The sequence below is a fragment of the Calidris pugnax genome, unplaced genomic scaffold, assembly GCF_001431845.1.
Source record: "Calidris pugnax isolate Ruff unplaced genomic scaffold, ASM143184v1 scaffold4, whole genome shotgun sequence".
In the NCBI taxonomy this organism is placed as follows: Eukaryota; Metazoa; Chordata; class Aves; order Charadriiformes; family Scolopacidae; genus Calidris; species Calidris pugnax.
In genome coordinates, this window is record NW_015090781.1 from 2,522,396 (window position 1) to 2,538,972 (window position 16,577).

At 46.6% G+C, this 16,577-nt stretch overlaps 1 protein-coding gene across 2 annotated transcripts in view; it reads left to right on the forward strand.

Moving 5' to 3' along the window:
* LOC106897333 (F-box/WD repeat-containing protein 4-like) overlaps positions 1 to 16,577 on the forward strand; it is a 64,689-nt gene that overhangs the window by 8,543 nt on the left and 39,569 nt on the right. The window contains exons 2-5 of one of the 2 annotated variants that reach the window (XM_014957920.1): positions 3,411 to 3,506; positions 6,991 to 7,176; positions 9,119 to 9,251; positions 11,694 to 11,788. In XM_014957920.1, the coding sequence (XP_014813406.1) occupies positions 3,411 to 3,506; positions 6,991 to 7,176; positions 9,119 to 9,251; positions 11,694 to 11,788 (510 nt within the window). The remainder of the gene's footprint in view (positions 1 to 3,410; positions 3,507 to 6,990; positions 7,177 to 9,118; positions 9,252 to 11,693; positions 11,789 to 16,577) is intronic. The other variant, XM_014957929.1, reaches the window with a different exon arrangement.

The following is a 16,577-nucleotide window of genomic DNA, read 5'->3' on the forward strand; positions in this document are numbered from 1 at the left end:
TATTGCGATGCCCTAGCAGAGGTGGTAAAATGATGGACTCTGGGCTTTAAGAACTTTTTGCCTAAATTTAATTCAGTCTTCACTGGTTTCTTCCTATTTTTCTGGTCATCATTCTAGGATGTTGAGCTGTGCTTCAGTTACTTTCCAATGCAGGGCTGTATAGGTCCCAACAAAAATAACAGTCCTTCCTCAAGTGAGCAGGCCTTCAGCAGTCTTGAAATTCACTGTTGGGTGGCTTCTCTGAGAACGTGGATGCCAAGATCTTGGTTTCACGGAGCACTTAAGCATGTACAGAATTTTAAGCACATGGCTTAGTTTTTGCTGGTTTGCATATGAGGAAAGGTCAAGGTATTCATTGGCTGGTCCCTTCCAACTCTGACAAATCTGTGATTCTGTGATTTGTCTTCATAAGGTGGGTTAGTCTCCTCAATCTTTGGATGCCCAATGCAGTTGCTGAAGTGGGAGGGACTTGGTTAAGTCAACCACTCAGTGTAGATGTGTGATGTCTGTTGATTTGGTCATCATGGAACAATTCTTAATGTTTTGTATGTGTAGAAAGTGTATTGATCATGATTGAAGCAAAATCATCTTTGTAGAGGAGAAAAGGATCTTTTTTTATCAAATGATTAAGGGTGATGCCCTTCTTAACTTTCTAAGATTTGGGAACTGCTTGCATGCATTTCATTGATGCTCATCACATTTTTTGATGTATTCTGGGAGTTGCTTTGGAGAGTGCCGTTGAGGAAGCAAATCAAATTATATCTCAGCATCTGATTCCATCAGGGGGCTTGATTTAACTTCCCTTCTGCTAAAGGGGATCAAATGTCTTTGACCAACACTTGCAATGATTTAATGATTTTTCAGTTCAATCTCTGCTGCCCTTGGCAAAGGGGAGAGATGTATCAGGCCAATTTCTACATCCCCTTTACCGTGGCCTCATGTTCTGTCCCCATTCTTCCTCTATTTTGCATAAATAAATTGTCTGGGAAGTAAAAGGTAGGTGTTTCCAAGATGCGTGTGAATGAGCTGAGTCCAGAATTGCTGTATGGAGGTGGCAGGCTGGATGAATAATGTACCCATTAGCAGTAAAACAAAGAAAGCCCCCCAAAACCCTACCAGACCTCCCCCATATAGCCCTCCCCACCCACCTCACTCCTTCCAGACAGAAACTGTTGATTTGTATGAAAGAAAGATGTGTTTGTGACAGGACTAACTGCAGTAGTGGACAGGTACTGTGGGCCAAGCCGATGTGTGACTCTTCTGAAATTCCCCTTTTAGCAGCAGGAGGATCAAAGACTCTTCCCCAACTAGCAAAGTGACCAGCAGTGTAAGATGGGGGTTGCGTTTTTGACCTTGGATTCACCTTTTTCAGAGCCTTGGAAATTACATCTAGCCTTAGTAGGGTTTGTGCATTGAGCTCAGGATGTCTGGTTGGGCCAGTACACGTTGGGAGGGGGGTTGTGGCGTGAGTGTGTTTTCCATCACTGTGTGAGCTGGTGGCTTAAAATCTGTACATGGGGAGAACTTAACTGAGGGTTGAGTGTGGGGAGGAGAAGTGTTTTGGAGTAATAAATGGAACTGGATGTAGGCGGAGAGCCTGAACTCTGTCTGGGAGAGTAATAAGCGATGAGGAGGCTGCTGTACTTGACTTGACTTCTCAGTGCTGTGCATTCCTCATCTCAGACACTATCTGGCCCCACGAGCTCCTGCAAGTGCTCCCTTTAAAAAAGGAATTCCTCTTCTTGCAGCCTAGGCTAACTCTAGAGTTCTCTAGAGGAGAAATAAAGAGCTCATAGCTTCCTAAATTTGGGTTTATTTGGTGTGGCTCTACTGATCATAAACTTACAGTGTCAAAGCTTTCTAGGGGCTTTTATGTGTGTGGCTTCTGTTTTTGTTTAAAATGGGTCACGTGCCCAGGAATGCAGTCAAATTATAATGGTGACTAAGTGCCGGAAAGCACAGAAAAGGGGAGGGAAGGGTGAGCAGAAAAAAAGGAGCCCGAGGCTATGGAAGGAAGGCTGGGAAAATGAGAATCTGGCCAGGCCCCAGGGCCAGGTTAGAGATTCCTACACCCATTAACAACCAAAGGAGATGTTTATTTACAGGGAGCTAATCTTTGTTTTAAAAATTACAGAGTACCCAAAAACTCCGCTTTTTGGAAGTGTGTTTGGGTAACAGTAGGGATGGGAGGAGGGAACCTGATCAGGCACCAGTCACCATCTCTCAAGGATCTTCCCTTCATCCTATGCATTTGGGAACATTGACTGTTGAGAAGTGCATGAAAGGAGGAAAGTCTTGTAATCTAGTGAGTGGTTCACAACCCCTAGTTACAAAGGAGAAATTCAAGACTTTCTTCTTGTTTGTATTTTTCTCATCTCTTCTACCTTAGCAGCTCCACCAGGGATATTGAATAATTAAGTTTATGATATGAGAGAGACAGGAGCTGAAGCTGCCTTCCACCCCCCACCTCACCCCCCCCATCCTTTAATCAGCCCTGGATCCTGAAAGCAGAACGGATGTTGAACAGCTGCTTGAGCTGCGTATGCTCTTGTTGAGTCTAAAGAGACCTTGGTCCCAGGTCTCTGTGGTACCTACCTTTTGTCACCTCTTGAGCTGTGTTGATCTTGGCTTGTCTCAGCTTGTCCCAATAACTTTGATTTGTATCCCAGCAACTGCTTATGAACTGCAGTCTCTCTTTTAGTAACTTTGTCTGACTGTAAGCAGAGAATTTTCCAGCGATGTGGTTGAATTCTCTATCCCTTGGTGAGCTGTTGCAAAAGATGGTCTGTCTTGGGGTGTGTGTGCTTTGGGTGGTTATACAGATGAATAAATTTCATTTTTAGTTTGAACATAAAATAATTAGAAATCAAGATATCTGGTGATGTGATTGTCAGGCAGGTGAGAGTCTGGAGCAGTTTCTTTACTAGTCTTTTGGCTGGACATGATCTTCTGGCTTCTAGTTTTGATATTTTGCTGACTAGTGTTTCCCCGATCTGTTCCTGTATGGCGTTACCCTTATCTTAACTGGCTTTCTTTAGTCTCTATTAGAAGAGTGATGTTCTGTTTCTCTGGTTGTTCTTGTGGTTTCTTTCCATGTCAACTTACTCTGATTAAATTTTGTCTGAACCCGTGTTGCATTCAGTACACTAGACCAGGTTTTGATCAGATTTAAGGCTTGTACATTAGTGATCATCAGTTTGGCTTTCTTTGCTGATAAGTACCCACTCTGCCCAGTGCTCCTTTCGTCAACGCTTAGGGGTGTGCTTGCTCTGGTGTGGCCCAGAGCAATGTTTGCCACTTCCATGTGGCACCAGAGTGAGAACACACCTGTGACCAGCTTGTGAGTGTATTTGTTGTACACATAGCATCAATCCTGCTTGCTAATCTCATCTCTCTCCCTCTGTCTGCAGAGCGGCTGGCATTCCAGTGAAGGACAGGGTGAAAGTATCTCGGAACTGGAGGCACGGACGCTGCCGGAGGGAGACAGTCCTGAAATGGAAATGCAAGCAAGTGGCTCCTTTTTCCTCTACTTTGTTCTGTGGCAGCTCCTTTCAGGCCTTGGGTTTGTGTCTCTGCCCTGAAATGAGATCTTTCTTGCCCCTAGTGAACCATGGGATCTTACAAGTGATGATGTTGGCTAGCTGGGTGTGCGGTAACTGCAGTTGCTGTCTTGCCCTAGAGATTCATTCTGGGAGTCAAGAGCTCCTCTTTTAGTAAGAGCTTGAATTTGGCATTGTTCAGATCTGTGCAGTTGTAGTTGGATTTAGCAGTCTTTACTACAGACTTCAGACTGTTATGTTCCTATCTGTTGTTGTATGCCATGAGCAATTTTCTGTCCTGCTCTCACAGTGGTTGTACCTTGGTCCCAGATATTGACTTCTGTGTCCCCTGAGAATACTTCATTTGTCTCCCATGCTCTATCCTGACCCCAGATTTGGATGTAGAAATATAAAATGCAAATTGCCATAGTTCTGCCTTGTGCTTCTTCATTCTACCACCTTATGCTTCCCTCCTTTTCTGGGAAAAATAAAAAAAGCATAAGAATCATTCCCTTGTTGGAAGGGACCTTTCAGATCAACCATCACCCTCACTCTGATAAAACCATCACTACCCCATGGCTCTAAGCACTATGGCAACCCGGCTTTGAAATCCCTCCAGGGATGGGGCCTCAACCCCTGCCCTGGGCAGCCCATTCCAAGGCTTAACAACCCTTCCCGTGGAAAAATTGTTCCCAATCTCCAATCTGAACCTCCCCTGGTGCAACTTGAGGCCATTTCCTCTTGTCCCATGGCCTGTGACTTGGGAGCAGAGACCGACCCCCCCTGGCTACACCCTCCTTTCAGGGAGTTGGAGAGAGCCAGAAGGTCTCCCCTCAGCCTCCTTTTCTCCAGGCTGAACCCCCCCAGCTCCCTCAGCCTCTCCTCATCAGACTTCTTCTCCAGACCCCTCCCCAGCTCCGTTGCCCTTCTCTGGACCTGCTCCAGCCCCTCAAGGTCTTTTTTTGTGTTGAGGGGCCCAAAACTGGCCCCAGCCCTCGAGATGGGGCCTCCCCAGTGCCCAGTACAGGGGGACCATCACCTCCCGAGTCCTATACCACACGCTGTTCCTGACACAGGCCAGGATGCTGGTGGCCTTCTTGGCCACCTGGGCACACTGCTGGCTCCTGTTCAGCCGACAGGCGACCAACACCCCCAGGTCCTTTTCTGCCAGGCAGCTCCAGCCACTCTGCCCCCAGCCTGGAGCGCTGCAGGGGTTGGTGTGACCCAAGAATAGAACCTGGCACTTGGCCTTGTTGAACCTCCTCCCATGGGTCTCGGCATATTTGATATGAGGAGATAATTAAATTCTTAGTTGCAAAGGTATACTCAGCTTTCAAAGCCAACCATAAGGTAGACTCTTGTCTGAGCAGTACATCTAAATTTTCAGTCTTCACATCATTGGGTGGAAGGAGAAATAAGAAGGGCTATGGTTTGTTAGCTGCTGCAGAACAGGGACCTGCTATTGAGATTTCATGCCTTTTTGTGTTGTGTAGAATGAAGTGGTGGATAATGTGCCACTGCTTGTCTAAAGTCCTCAGAACAGCTGCAATGAGGAGAGTGGGTTTTGGTGCAGGATGTGTACCTGCCTTTGAAGTGCTTGCAACCATCTGTGAGGCCAGGCTCTGTGGACGTTAGAGATCATTACTAAACCAGCTTCCCAAGTGAAAGGCAAGGGCTGATTTAATGAGGCCACCATCCCAACTGAATCCTCTAATCTTCATTTATCCTGCTTCAAATTTGTTACTTCTCCTTATGAAAAAGCCATAGAAAAAAGTAAAAAGCTAAAGTGCAGCCTGAGGAGAGCCACAGAAACGGGCTGTAGTCTGGGTAAGCTGGATATTCACTTGCCTTCAGAGGAGTGTGTGGGTGTGGAGGAAGGAAGGGGAAATCACAGCCGGCCTAAAACCAAGGCTGCTGCTCTAAAGATGCCTCTTATTTTTCACATGCGTATGATCAAGTCCCAAATGAACATTATAACCTATGCTCTGCCCATGTTACTAAAATCCTATTATTGGAGATGAATGCAGGCAAGCAGGAACCTTCTGTCTAATAGGCAATCTTGTCCTCTTGCTTGTTTCTGGTTCCTCATAGTGATGTTATGAGTATCGCTGTGCGTAATGGCTCTGCTGGCACAGAAAATCAGGATCTCTGAGGATGAATAACTTCAAAAAAGAGGGAGACAGGTTTTTATGAGAAGCCCTCTGATTTCAAAACAGTTTGTTCGTGAATAGTTTGAAAACTGAAAGACTGCTCTATGGAAGGGCTCTGGCTTTGCTCAGTGTTTGCGTGGGTATTGGTGCACTCAGCAATGACTGCAAAGTGGAGACAATTTCACATACCCTGGCCCATAAAGTCTTTTTGTATCTGGCCTTGCTGTAGCCAGAAGGCCTATTTGCTGATTTTCTGGTGGCTACACAAAAGGACAGCAAAGAGCTCCCTGCCCAAGTGTGCATTGTAGCCTGTTTTGTTTAGATAATAATAAACTTCTTGTGATGACAGACTTGATTCAGACATCCCTTGAGCGTCTCCTCCTCTTCTTCGTCTCCCACAAAGTGAAACATATTTTTTATTTGTAACTTCAATCTTCAAAATCCTTTGGAGCAGCTCCTTTAGCAGTCCATTGCTGTTGGCCTGGAACCTGCTACCTGTAAATAGCAAGGGGGGAAAAAGGGTGTATGGGCTCTTCTGAAAGACAGGCAAGAGAAATCAAGAGGTTGCTCTGCAATTGCTTTTGGTTCAGTAGTGGAAGAGGTATGAACATAGGAAAATACCTCCTTTATATGATGAGCACAAAGTTCTTGGACAGCCTCGGGCTTACCCTGCTGCTTTATGTATCAGCATAGAGAGAATGCAGGAGGTGGAAAACTTTGTGTCCGTAGGAAGGCCTGTGTTAGTCAATGTGACCTGCTCCCCTGCTCATGGGTGTGAGACAATGGCAGCTTTGTGGTCTCTGCTGGACATCAGCAGCTCATGTGCAAGACTGACTGTTTGCACCAAGAGCCCCATATTGAAGGTTCTGTTAGAAATGCTGGGTGTAGCTCACAAATGCCTGATTGTCTAGTTTCTTAAAAAGTGTAGGGCTTGTGAAGAGAGGTCAGGGAGCCTTAAGTATTTCCTAGCTAAACTCCCTAGACTCTTGGCCATCTTCTCTTTCAGAGATTCTGTGCTTCCTTTTCCTCAGCCCTTTGTTAGAAAAATGTCAGCAACGTGATCTGCTTTGTATGTTGCTGGAGAAGCTTCACTCCTTAACTGCGCCACTACATTAAGCCCTGCTTTTACATGCCACCAGAAGGTCCAACTTCACAGTTTTCTTGAGTGGGCATTTGATGGCATGTGTAAACATCATCAAAAGCTATTTTTTTTTTCCTTTTTGGGTGTGAAGTTTTTTGTTTTGTTTTGTTTTCTTGTCTTCATCCCCACTGCGCTCCCCCAACCTGCTCTCTGTTTGCAGTTTGATGCCTTGGATGGAGCTGGATGGAGAGTATCTCTACCTGTCTCAAGCAGAGAACATCCAGGCCTACCCGCTCTGTCCGGACGGCGCAGGTTTGCAGCGGCACCCTCAGGCGATCTTCTCTGGCCACCAGGAGGACGTGTGTCGCTTTGTTCTTGTCAACTCCCACATCGTCAGCGGAGGGGGGTAAGTTGGGGGAATGAAGGAGCCCAAGGAGTGTGGCAGTGAAGTTGGGAAGGTTTTGTGTAACTCCAGCCCAGTGCAGAGGGGGGTCCATCTTGCTACACGCTATCCTCACTCCTGGCTACCTTCAACTACTGCTGCTTTCTCTTTTATGATTTAGTTCTACCCCCTGCAGCGCTACAGGCTGGGGAAGTGTGGCTGGAGCTGCCTGGAAGAAAGAGACCTGGGGGTTCTAGTTGACAAACGGCTGAATATGAGCCAGCAATGTGCCCAGGGGGGCAAGAAAGCCAATGGCATCCTGGCTTGTATCAAAAATAGTGTGACCAGCAGAAGCAGGGAGGTGATTGTGCCCCTGTACTCAGCACTGGGGAGGCCACACCTGGAGTGTTGTGTCCAGTTTTGGGCACCTCAATCCAAGAGAGATCTGGAGGTGCTGGAGCGAGTGCAGAGGAGGGCAACGGAGCTGGTGAGGGGGCTGGAAAACAAATCGTATGAGGAGCGGCTGAGGGAGCTGGGGCTGTTTAGTGTGAGGAAGAGGAGGCTGAGGGGAGACCTCATCACTCTCTACAACTTCGTGAAAGGACACTGTAGAGACACTGCTGGTCTCTTCTCACAGGTAATTAGTGACAGAACGAGAGGGAATGGCTTCAAGCTCCAACAGGGGAGGTTTAGACTGAACATTAGGAAAGAATTTTTCACGGAAAGAGTGGTCGGGCATTGGAACAGGCTGCCCAGGGAGGGGGTGGAGTCCCCATCCCTGGCTGTGTTTAAGGGCCGTTTAGATGCAGTGCTGAGGGACATGGTGTAGGGGAGGACTTTGTAGAGCAGGGGAGATGGTTGGACTTGATGACAAGGGGTCTCTTCCAACCTGAACGATTCTGTGATTCTGTGATTCTGTGATTCTGTGATTCTGTGATTCTGTGATTCTGTGATTCTGTGAAAAATCTTCTACTACAGCTGTGGAGGAGCTGAGTCTCATGCTGTTGACTTTATAAAAACTGTCCTTTTCTCTTTTGAGCTTCTGTAGATGTCCACAGGATTGTTTAATCAGGATTGACTGCTGTGCAGTTTTCATTTCTTCCCCAGTTAAGAGCGTGGGGAGCTAGACTGTGTTCCCATATTCAGATCTGCTGGTTAACTGGGACCACAGTGCTGTATAAAGCTTTCCAGAGACAAGTATATGTTTATTAGACCCACTGATATAATTGTGGAGAGGGGGGAAAACTGCCAAGCATTCCAGCACACACACACACTTCTCCAATTAATTTTGCATTTGACTGGCCTTTTTCAATTACAGCAAATGACAGAACTGTTATTTATAAAGTTTTAGCTATTAATATTCAGAGTACTTAAGCACACAATTGGGCGGTGCAAGCGTGGCTGTCTGCCCTGCCTGTCCTCAGACTGTCTCTGGTTAACTGTAGCCCAAAATTCAGGTAAAAATTGAGGCATGCATTTAAAATTCCACTAACTGTATTGGTTGAAAAAAAGTCTAAATATCTTTGTAGTTAATTCAAAGCACAATACCCTGCAGTGCTGGTCTGCAATGAATGAAAAGCTGAGGTTTGGATGTGGGTGAGAATGACCTCTCGCTTATTCCCTTACTCCAGCCACTCAGCCTCCAGCAAGGATTTTGGCAAGCTTAAAGCAATAGGAGGAGGAATGGCTGCTCTGCTAGTTTATGCAGCTTAACACAAAGTGAAAGGGGAAAGATAGCCAGGAAAATTGTCATGTGTGGCAGATCAGGCTTTGAATGGCCACATGTGGGATTGCAGGAGAACAGGTGATGTGTGAGGAGTGGAGGGTTAATAACACTGCATGGATTCCAGCTTCCATGAGAGAACAGTCTTGGGCTTTTTGTGGCATTCCTAAGCACTGATGGAAGGTGCATGTCCAAGGGAGATGCAGCTGATACGGACTCTCTGTCTGGGGATTTGTTTTTCAGAGATGGAAATATCATCCTTCACAAGATCCATGGCTCCTACAGCGTGAAGTTCTCTGCACATGAACAGGAGGTGAACTGTGTGGACTTCCAAGGTGGCCTCATTGTCAGTGGCTCCAGGGACAGAACAGCGAAGGTGAGCAGTGAAGTTCCAGCAGGTGCTGCTGCAGAAGTGACCTCAGAGGTCCTGTATCATGGATGTTTGTGTCAGCAGAACAGCTGTGACCCACGTCTTGTGTGTCTGCAGGAGGAGCCCTGGGTACCTTGGCATAGGCTCATGTGTCTGAAAAGCTGCTTGCTGTGCCAAGCTTTTAAGAAAGAGATTTGGCAGTACTTTCTGACATCAGCTGCTGGTTTAAACTAGGACGTGCAGAAGGCTGCAGCGATGTACAGTGAGAGAAGCAAAACATCTTGCAAATAAAACAAGCAAAACGTGCAGTGGAGATCCCTGGTAGTTAATCTGAAATGTGCCATGTATCTCAAGCACAGCCTTGCTTTGTGGCACACTGTGGCTTCGTGTGCTCCCTGTTCTATATTTGATCACTTTAAGGGATAGTATGATGCCTTTTCCAAATTTGTGGGGTTGTGGCTTGCTTATTTGTAGGTTTTGGTGGTGTTGTTTTTTTTTTTTAAACAGTTATTTATTTTAATTTTTTATGGTTCTTGGTTTGCAAACCAAGAGTGAAGTCAGACTATGAATGCTGTTAGCTCCCATTTTTCTCTTCCAGTTGGCATCACTGAATCCTGTCAGATAGCACAATTTTTGGTTTTAGTCCTTCTGAATCTAGTTGGCAGTGCGATGTTCCTATGTGGACCTGGAGAGTTGTTTTCTGAGCTCTAACAACCTCTGTTTTAGTAGTTTAGGACATTCTCTATGTAAGTGTTTCCCCCTTGTCATGGCAGCATGATGTAGTACCTGTAGCATCTTCACAACCACTTGTTTCACTGGTGGAACTGGTTGCTGTATGATGAAGCTTTGGCTGTAGCTCAGTGTAACTGATGGATACTCTTGGTCCCCGGTACATATCGGAGAGCATTAATGGCATTAAGAGGAAAAACCTCTGTTTCTCTTTTGCAAGAGGGGAAGCTGGGGCAAAGAAAGACTTAAATATCTCTTTCAAGGTTTTAAAGGAAATGTGTGGTAACGGTAACTATCTGGCAGGCTGCTGAGCAGCATGACCCTATCTGTTCTCTTTGATCCCTCAGTATGGGTAAAATTGCTCCCGAAAAGAGCAATGTTCAGATGCAGAAGGTACTGTTGGGGATGCTGCTCCCCTCCTGGGAGCAAGGCCTTGATGCTGCTTTGTTTCATGCTTAAGCATGGGCTGCTCCTCTCTGTTCTGTGGAGGCTCTTTGCTGGGAGAGTGCCTTCTTGCTGCTTCCCTGACAGCCGCAGGACAGAGCTCCCTGACCTTGAGAACAAATTCCTGAAGGCCAGAGGGGAATTTAAGGCTGTTTTTCTTGGAGCTGGTGTGAGATCTTGCCCACCCAGTGCATAGGCTCTAGGGATGGTCACCGCTTATTTTTTTTATCATCTCTTTTGTAGGCTGTCTTGTTTGCATGAATGAGACTCTTGGAAGGTGGAAGGGAATCCCTACCAGCCTTTTAAAGGGGCTCTAAGTGTCTAAGCTATTGAGGGCTCTGCTGAGTGTTGATTAGGACTAAGCCCTGAAGAGCTGCTAATGTACATTCCTGTGTGATAGGCACCAGATAGTGTGCTCTGAGCAATATTTTTAACCTGTAGGAGATAGGGATGCCTTAAAAGAGTTAAGCTTTTCTGCTGCTTTTGCTGACACTAGGTGCTAAATTCCCCGCTGACAAGAATAGCCTGCAATCCTGGGCATTATCAACAAACAAACAAATAGGGCACTCCCAGCTTTGAAGTCTTGAAGTGAAACATTGGGGGTGGGTTACAGAGAACTGAGGAGCTCCAGTCCTGTGGGCCAAAAATGAAGGCAAAGGGGAGAAAATGAAGGCCCACAAGCAAGAATCTGGGGGGCTTTATTAGGACCCATAAACAAAGGGATGTGTGTGGTGAACTGGTGGTAAGCAAAGGGGGGGGGCTGTTTGAAAATAGCTGGGGATACACTTAAGAAACTTGGTTGAAAGGGGGTGGGTTTATAAAAAAAAAAGCCAACCACAAAGTATTTTACAGGATAATGAATTATTAATTTTATAGATAATATGAATGGAAAGTTTTCGGAGACGGTACAAAGTCTTCCCACACTGTTCAAGAGAACAGCAGAGATTTGAACAAATCTCCTTCCTGTTTAATTAACTACAGAAGATGAGAAGTCTCTGCGTTGGGTGCTGCCCTAAAGAGCATTAAGGGTGATGAGGGTGCTCTCTGTTACCAGTGGGATGGAAGGTCATACTTGTAAGCTGAATCTTTATGTAACTTTAAGTGCTTGTTTCTGCCAGTGATTGATGGTTTGGCTCCTCAAAACTAAGGACTGGGATTTCAGGGAGAGGATCTCAGGGAAGGTGAGCGTGGTGGTTTTGGCAGCTCTTGCAGCACAACACTAGCAGTGTGTGTCCTACCTGGGTGACGTGGCATAACATGCATCTCTCTCTTCAGGTTTGGTCCCTGTCCGCGGGCAGAGGTGGGCAGTGTCTCCATACAGTGCAGACAGAGGATCGAGTGTGGTCCATTGCTATCAGCCCATTATTAAGGTAACTGAGCTCTCTTTATTCCCAATTTCCAACAGAAAGGGGTTGGATAGGTTGTGTGTCCACAAATCTCTCTGAGGCACCAATGTGGGACAGTTCAGGGACTTGATTTGGATGGAGGCTGATCAGGTGCTTGTGCCTGAAGCAGGAGCTCAGAGAAGAGCCTGTGGTCTTTGTTCCCTGTAAGAAATGGAGTGATCCACTCCTAAAGAGGCTGTGAAGATGGCCCTGCGTTCCTGTTACTGTCTCAGGTGGGACCTGTTCATTCTTACTTGCAGAGGAAACTCTCTGACTTGATAATTGAAGTAATGAGCTGGATCTTCTGGAGGTATTCTGTACTGAAAAGATGCCATCTTGTAGTCTCATTCTCTGGCAGGAGAGATGCCAAGGAGGAAGGCTCCTGCCTGGGAGCTGTGTGTAAGTGGTCAGAGCTCAGCTTTCTTTGAGCATGCTGACCTGGGAAAAATGGAAGTGGAGTTCAGGGATGAGGTTTTCTAGTAGCCCTGTGCTTCTAGTGCAGGCATGATGCTACAACTACAGCTTGGGAGGCGAGGGCAGTACCTCCACCAGTGTCTTCCAGGGTGTTTTTCAACATGCTCTTTTCTTGAGGAAGTGAAAATGTGAGAAACTGAAACTCTTGCTGGTAAAATTGTATACTGGCCAGCAACAATCTATCTTTTTGGCTCACTGTTAAGTCTTCTGCATTCTTCCTCAAAGGTTGGGGGGAAGAAGAGCTGTTGTTACTGCCCATGTGATTTCTGCAACTAGTGCATTTAGGCTTGTGCAAGACCAAAATGCTTCACACGACTGCTGTCCTCATTAGATTTCCAAGCTTGTTTTGCAGGCAGCAGAGCTAATGGCATTATCAGGGAAACGACCCTCCAGGCACGCTATGATTTTGCCGTTCCCTCATCCCGTTGCTCTGAGTGTTTGAGACAGATAGTGGTTTTGAAGAGGTGCCACGTGTGTTAATGCTGCTGCAAGATGTCACAGAGAAGTGCTTCACTGTCTTCTGTGCTGGCAGGGCCCCTTCTCCAGCAGGCAGGCTCTGGCTCTAGCACCGTGGCTGGTTAGAGCCCAGTGGCATGCTGCTTCCTACTCCTAAGTGATGACCTACTGAGGTGGCCTCTTGTCAGGACAGTGTTCCTCTCCCTGGTGTGCACGCTTGTGCACACTCTGTCACAATATTTACCCACTGTCTCCCCACCCCCCCCTTCCCTCCCTGCAGGGTGATAAATGGGAGGTGGTGGAACAGCTACCCCATGAACAAGTGGGCTTAAATTGTGCACTTTTTGTAATGAGACTGGACTGTAACAGCCTCCCCCGCTAGCCCACCCCACTGCCCCCCCCTTACCCCTCCATATTTTGGGGAGGGGGGGTGTGGAGAATTAGAGCCAATTAGCCACGTCATTAATTCTTCAATTTGACGGCTGATATAGCAGGGCCTGAAACACGCTGCTGACCTCGTATAATGGGAACTCTGCTCCTTAACATATTGACGATGGGAGAAGTTAATTAAAATTCCACAGAGAGAAGGTGTCAGCTAACCTATAAACCTGTCGCTTCCCAGAACAAATCGCAGCCATCCTAGAAGAGAGAGAGGATCAGAGCAGGAGGGCATGTGGTGGGGGAGGGCCAGGGCAAGGGGCAGAGGAGATGAATTTTTCACTAATAGGTTTTATTGCTTGCTGTCTAATGAGGGTGAGTATCAAAAAGATAATATCTGGTTGCTAGCAAGGTCTTCTTTGGGGAGCTCTGTGGTTTCTGTTTTATTTGCAAGAGCCCATATTTCATCCGTGTGCATTCCCTATGCACTTGTGTGTGAAGCTTTTTGTCCCTTGCAGCCCCCATCCTTCTTGTCAGAGCTTGGATGCATTTGTTCCTCAGTGAGGCTGAACATGGCCTATAACCTCTGCTTCCTCCTAAATATTTGATGTGCCCTCCCAGTTCTCCCTTCTCACCTGTGCTGGTGTAAACTGAGAGCTCCATAAGAGTGGATGGTTCTGCTGATGCAGAACTGCTGTAGAATCAGGCCACCAGTACTTATATTTTGGCCCATCGTTGCTGAGAACCCACCAGCTCACTCTGCCACGGACACACAGAGCTCAGGAACAGCTCAAAGCAGTTGTGTGCAGTGGGGTAGCAGCAGGGAGGGCTCCTCTAGCTCTAACCATTCAAAAGTGTTTTGGAAAGGCTGTAGTTTCCTGACCTGGAGGTTTGCCAGGTCTAAGAATCTCTAGAGTAGTCAGGATTGTATTCTTACTGAACCTCAGCTGTTAATGGGCAGGACTGAAACTTTTTTTTCTTGCTTTGCAGTGATACCTTCCTCTGTGTGAAGCTTCCTTAGAAAGTATCTCGCGTGCCCCTGACCCACAGCTGAGTTTTCTGCTGTAGCCCTGGTCTGCTAGACTGCTCCTCTAATCAACGGTGCCTGTACACCCAAACTAAGCTTCAGAGACTTGTGCTCTTAAAGTGCAGCTCCTCTGGCTTCAGGCATCTTTCTTGAGTGTTCTGCTTTGATTTATCTGCAGTTTCCCTGTGTCCCTACAGAGATCCTCCTGCAGGTGTGCAGGATGAGGCAGGGATGAGGCCTCCTTGCTCTTTGTGATGCCAGGCTGGGTACTTGGAGGGTCTGCAGACAGATGATGCCTGTAAGGGAGATGGAGTAGAAGGGTACCAAGAATACTGGGTCCTCTCTTCCTGTGCAGGGGAGAACTGTGCTTAGTCCTTTGTGTAACCTTTTCAGCCATGGAATTGCCTTCCCTGTGTGTTACTGGAGCTGCATTGCCTTGGGGATCTCTAGCAGTGCCCTGCAGGGTGGTGGGGATGGGGAGGGCGTTGTGTCCCTTCTGGGTTTTTGGCAAGTCTTCTGCATAGCCCTGCTGGTTGTTGTGCTTGGAACAGCAGGTCCCACGTTGCCTGTCACATCAAAGGCTAGAGAAGAGTCTGAGAGTATCCTTAAAGCAGGATACTTGAGGGTGCCTCGGTTTGCTCTGGCAGTTGCTTTTATTGGACTCCCAAGCTGTCCTTCTCCATGGAGGAGTAAAAGTCTGTCCTTACAGAGAGGCTGTGTACCTTACCCGTGTTTCCTAGCTGCTTCTAATCCCCTTCCCTCTGAGTTCAGTTGCCTTTTGAACTCTGCGTCATGCAGATGTTAAAGTTTCATTTACTGGTGCTTACTGCAGTGACTTATGTGTGCTCAGGGACCAGGGCCAGCCTGAGTGCAGTGGACCAATTCAAATGTGCAAAGTGAGGCAAACCCAGGGGTTTCTGGTGGAATAGTGGCACCTTCATGCTTCGTGATTCCCTGAGGTGGCAGTAGCCAAGGAAGAGAAGTGACCACTGTACGCTGTTTAATTTGAGGGATAGGTTTATGGAGAAAATGAGGTCCAATTGCCTGGCATTTATGGCTGCAGAAACATAAGCCTTGTTGTACTACTGAAATGTTCCTTTATTTAGGGGAGAATTTGTTGCAGTGTTTTCCCCCCTAATGATAGAGAAGCTTGTAAACTGGAGGGGAAAGAAAAAAGTGGACCTTAGTGCTAAATTAATTATTAATCTTGGATTCAGAAATTCTTTGGTGTTGGATTAAGAAAAGTATTCAAATCTAAGCTGGTTTCTCCTGCTGGATCTGGGCAATGGCTATTTAGATTTTAAAATATTTATGGTGAGTGCTGGTCTTCCCATGTTGTACTCGGTGTGTTGAATTTTAAACCAAGAAAAGAGATGATGGAGGCACACAAATGGTTTTCAATCTGCAACTATAGATGGAGACCTAGGAAAACTTTGGTGCAATCTGGGGCAACATTAGGCAACTGTAATGTGCCCTGTTGTGGCATCAATGTGCTTTGGGTGTGTGAGCCCAAAAGACAGTCCCTCCTTTTCCAACCCTGTCATGGATCTATTGCAGTACGTGACCTCTCCTTGCAAATGTTGCCTGCTGAAGTGCAGGTTTACTCCAAGAGAGGAGGAAGGTTTGTACCAAAGACTAGCTATCTGCATGGAATGTTTAAATTAAAGGAAAAATGAGTAGTTCTGTGAGCAGTTGGATTTAAAAAGGTAGGCTTGCTCTGTGTCTTCTGATTATGCAGTGCTGTAGCTGAGACCTGACTCCTCTATTTTAACATGCTAATTTAAATCTCTGTTAATCTAATTGCTTCTCCCATGGAATATTATGGGGAAGTAATATCTGGGGAGACCTCTGCCCTTGTGGACAACTGCAGACAAATTGTAATGCATACACAAAACCTGCTGGGGAGAGAAAGAAAGGGAAGGGTTACTGACAGGCACCTTGTCTGACGGGCCTCTCTTCCATTGGGAATAATGAAAATGATTAATTTTGAAGACTTCTTTTTAATGGTTATCTGGAAACTTTTCGTGAAAGAAACTGATCTTGCAGGTTGCACTAGAGCAAAAACAATCCACTTGAGTCAGAGCAACTTTGCTGTGTGTTTTAATGGTACAATTGAAGCCCTAACGTGCAGCAGTTAGTGTGTGCCTTTATCAGCAGACATCCCCCACTGCATAGCAAGAGGAGCTGTTGGCTGTACCGTTGCTCTCCTCTGACCTAGCTTTGAGCAGTTAACCTCTCTGAGTCTGCTAAGACTTGGGACAAGTAACTGGGTTTTATTCTGGTTTGTGCATTGCCAATAGCTCTGCTGCCCTTGGGGATACCTGTAGAGCCAGGGGGGTTTGAATCGTTGAGAGGGGACTCTGACCTGCAGCTGTTTCTTAACCAGGGGCAGGAAGAACCTGCTCAACTGTGAGATCACCACTAACTCTGCAAGTCCAC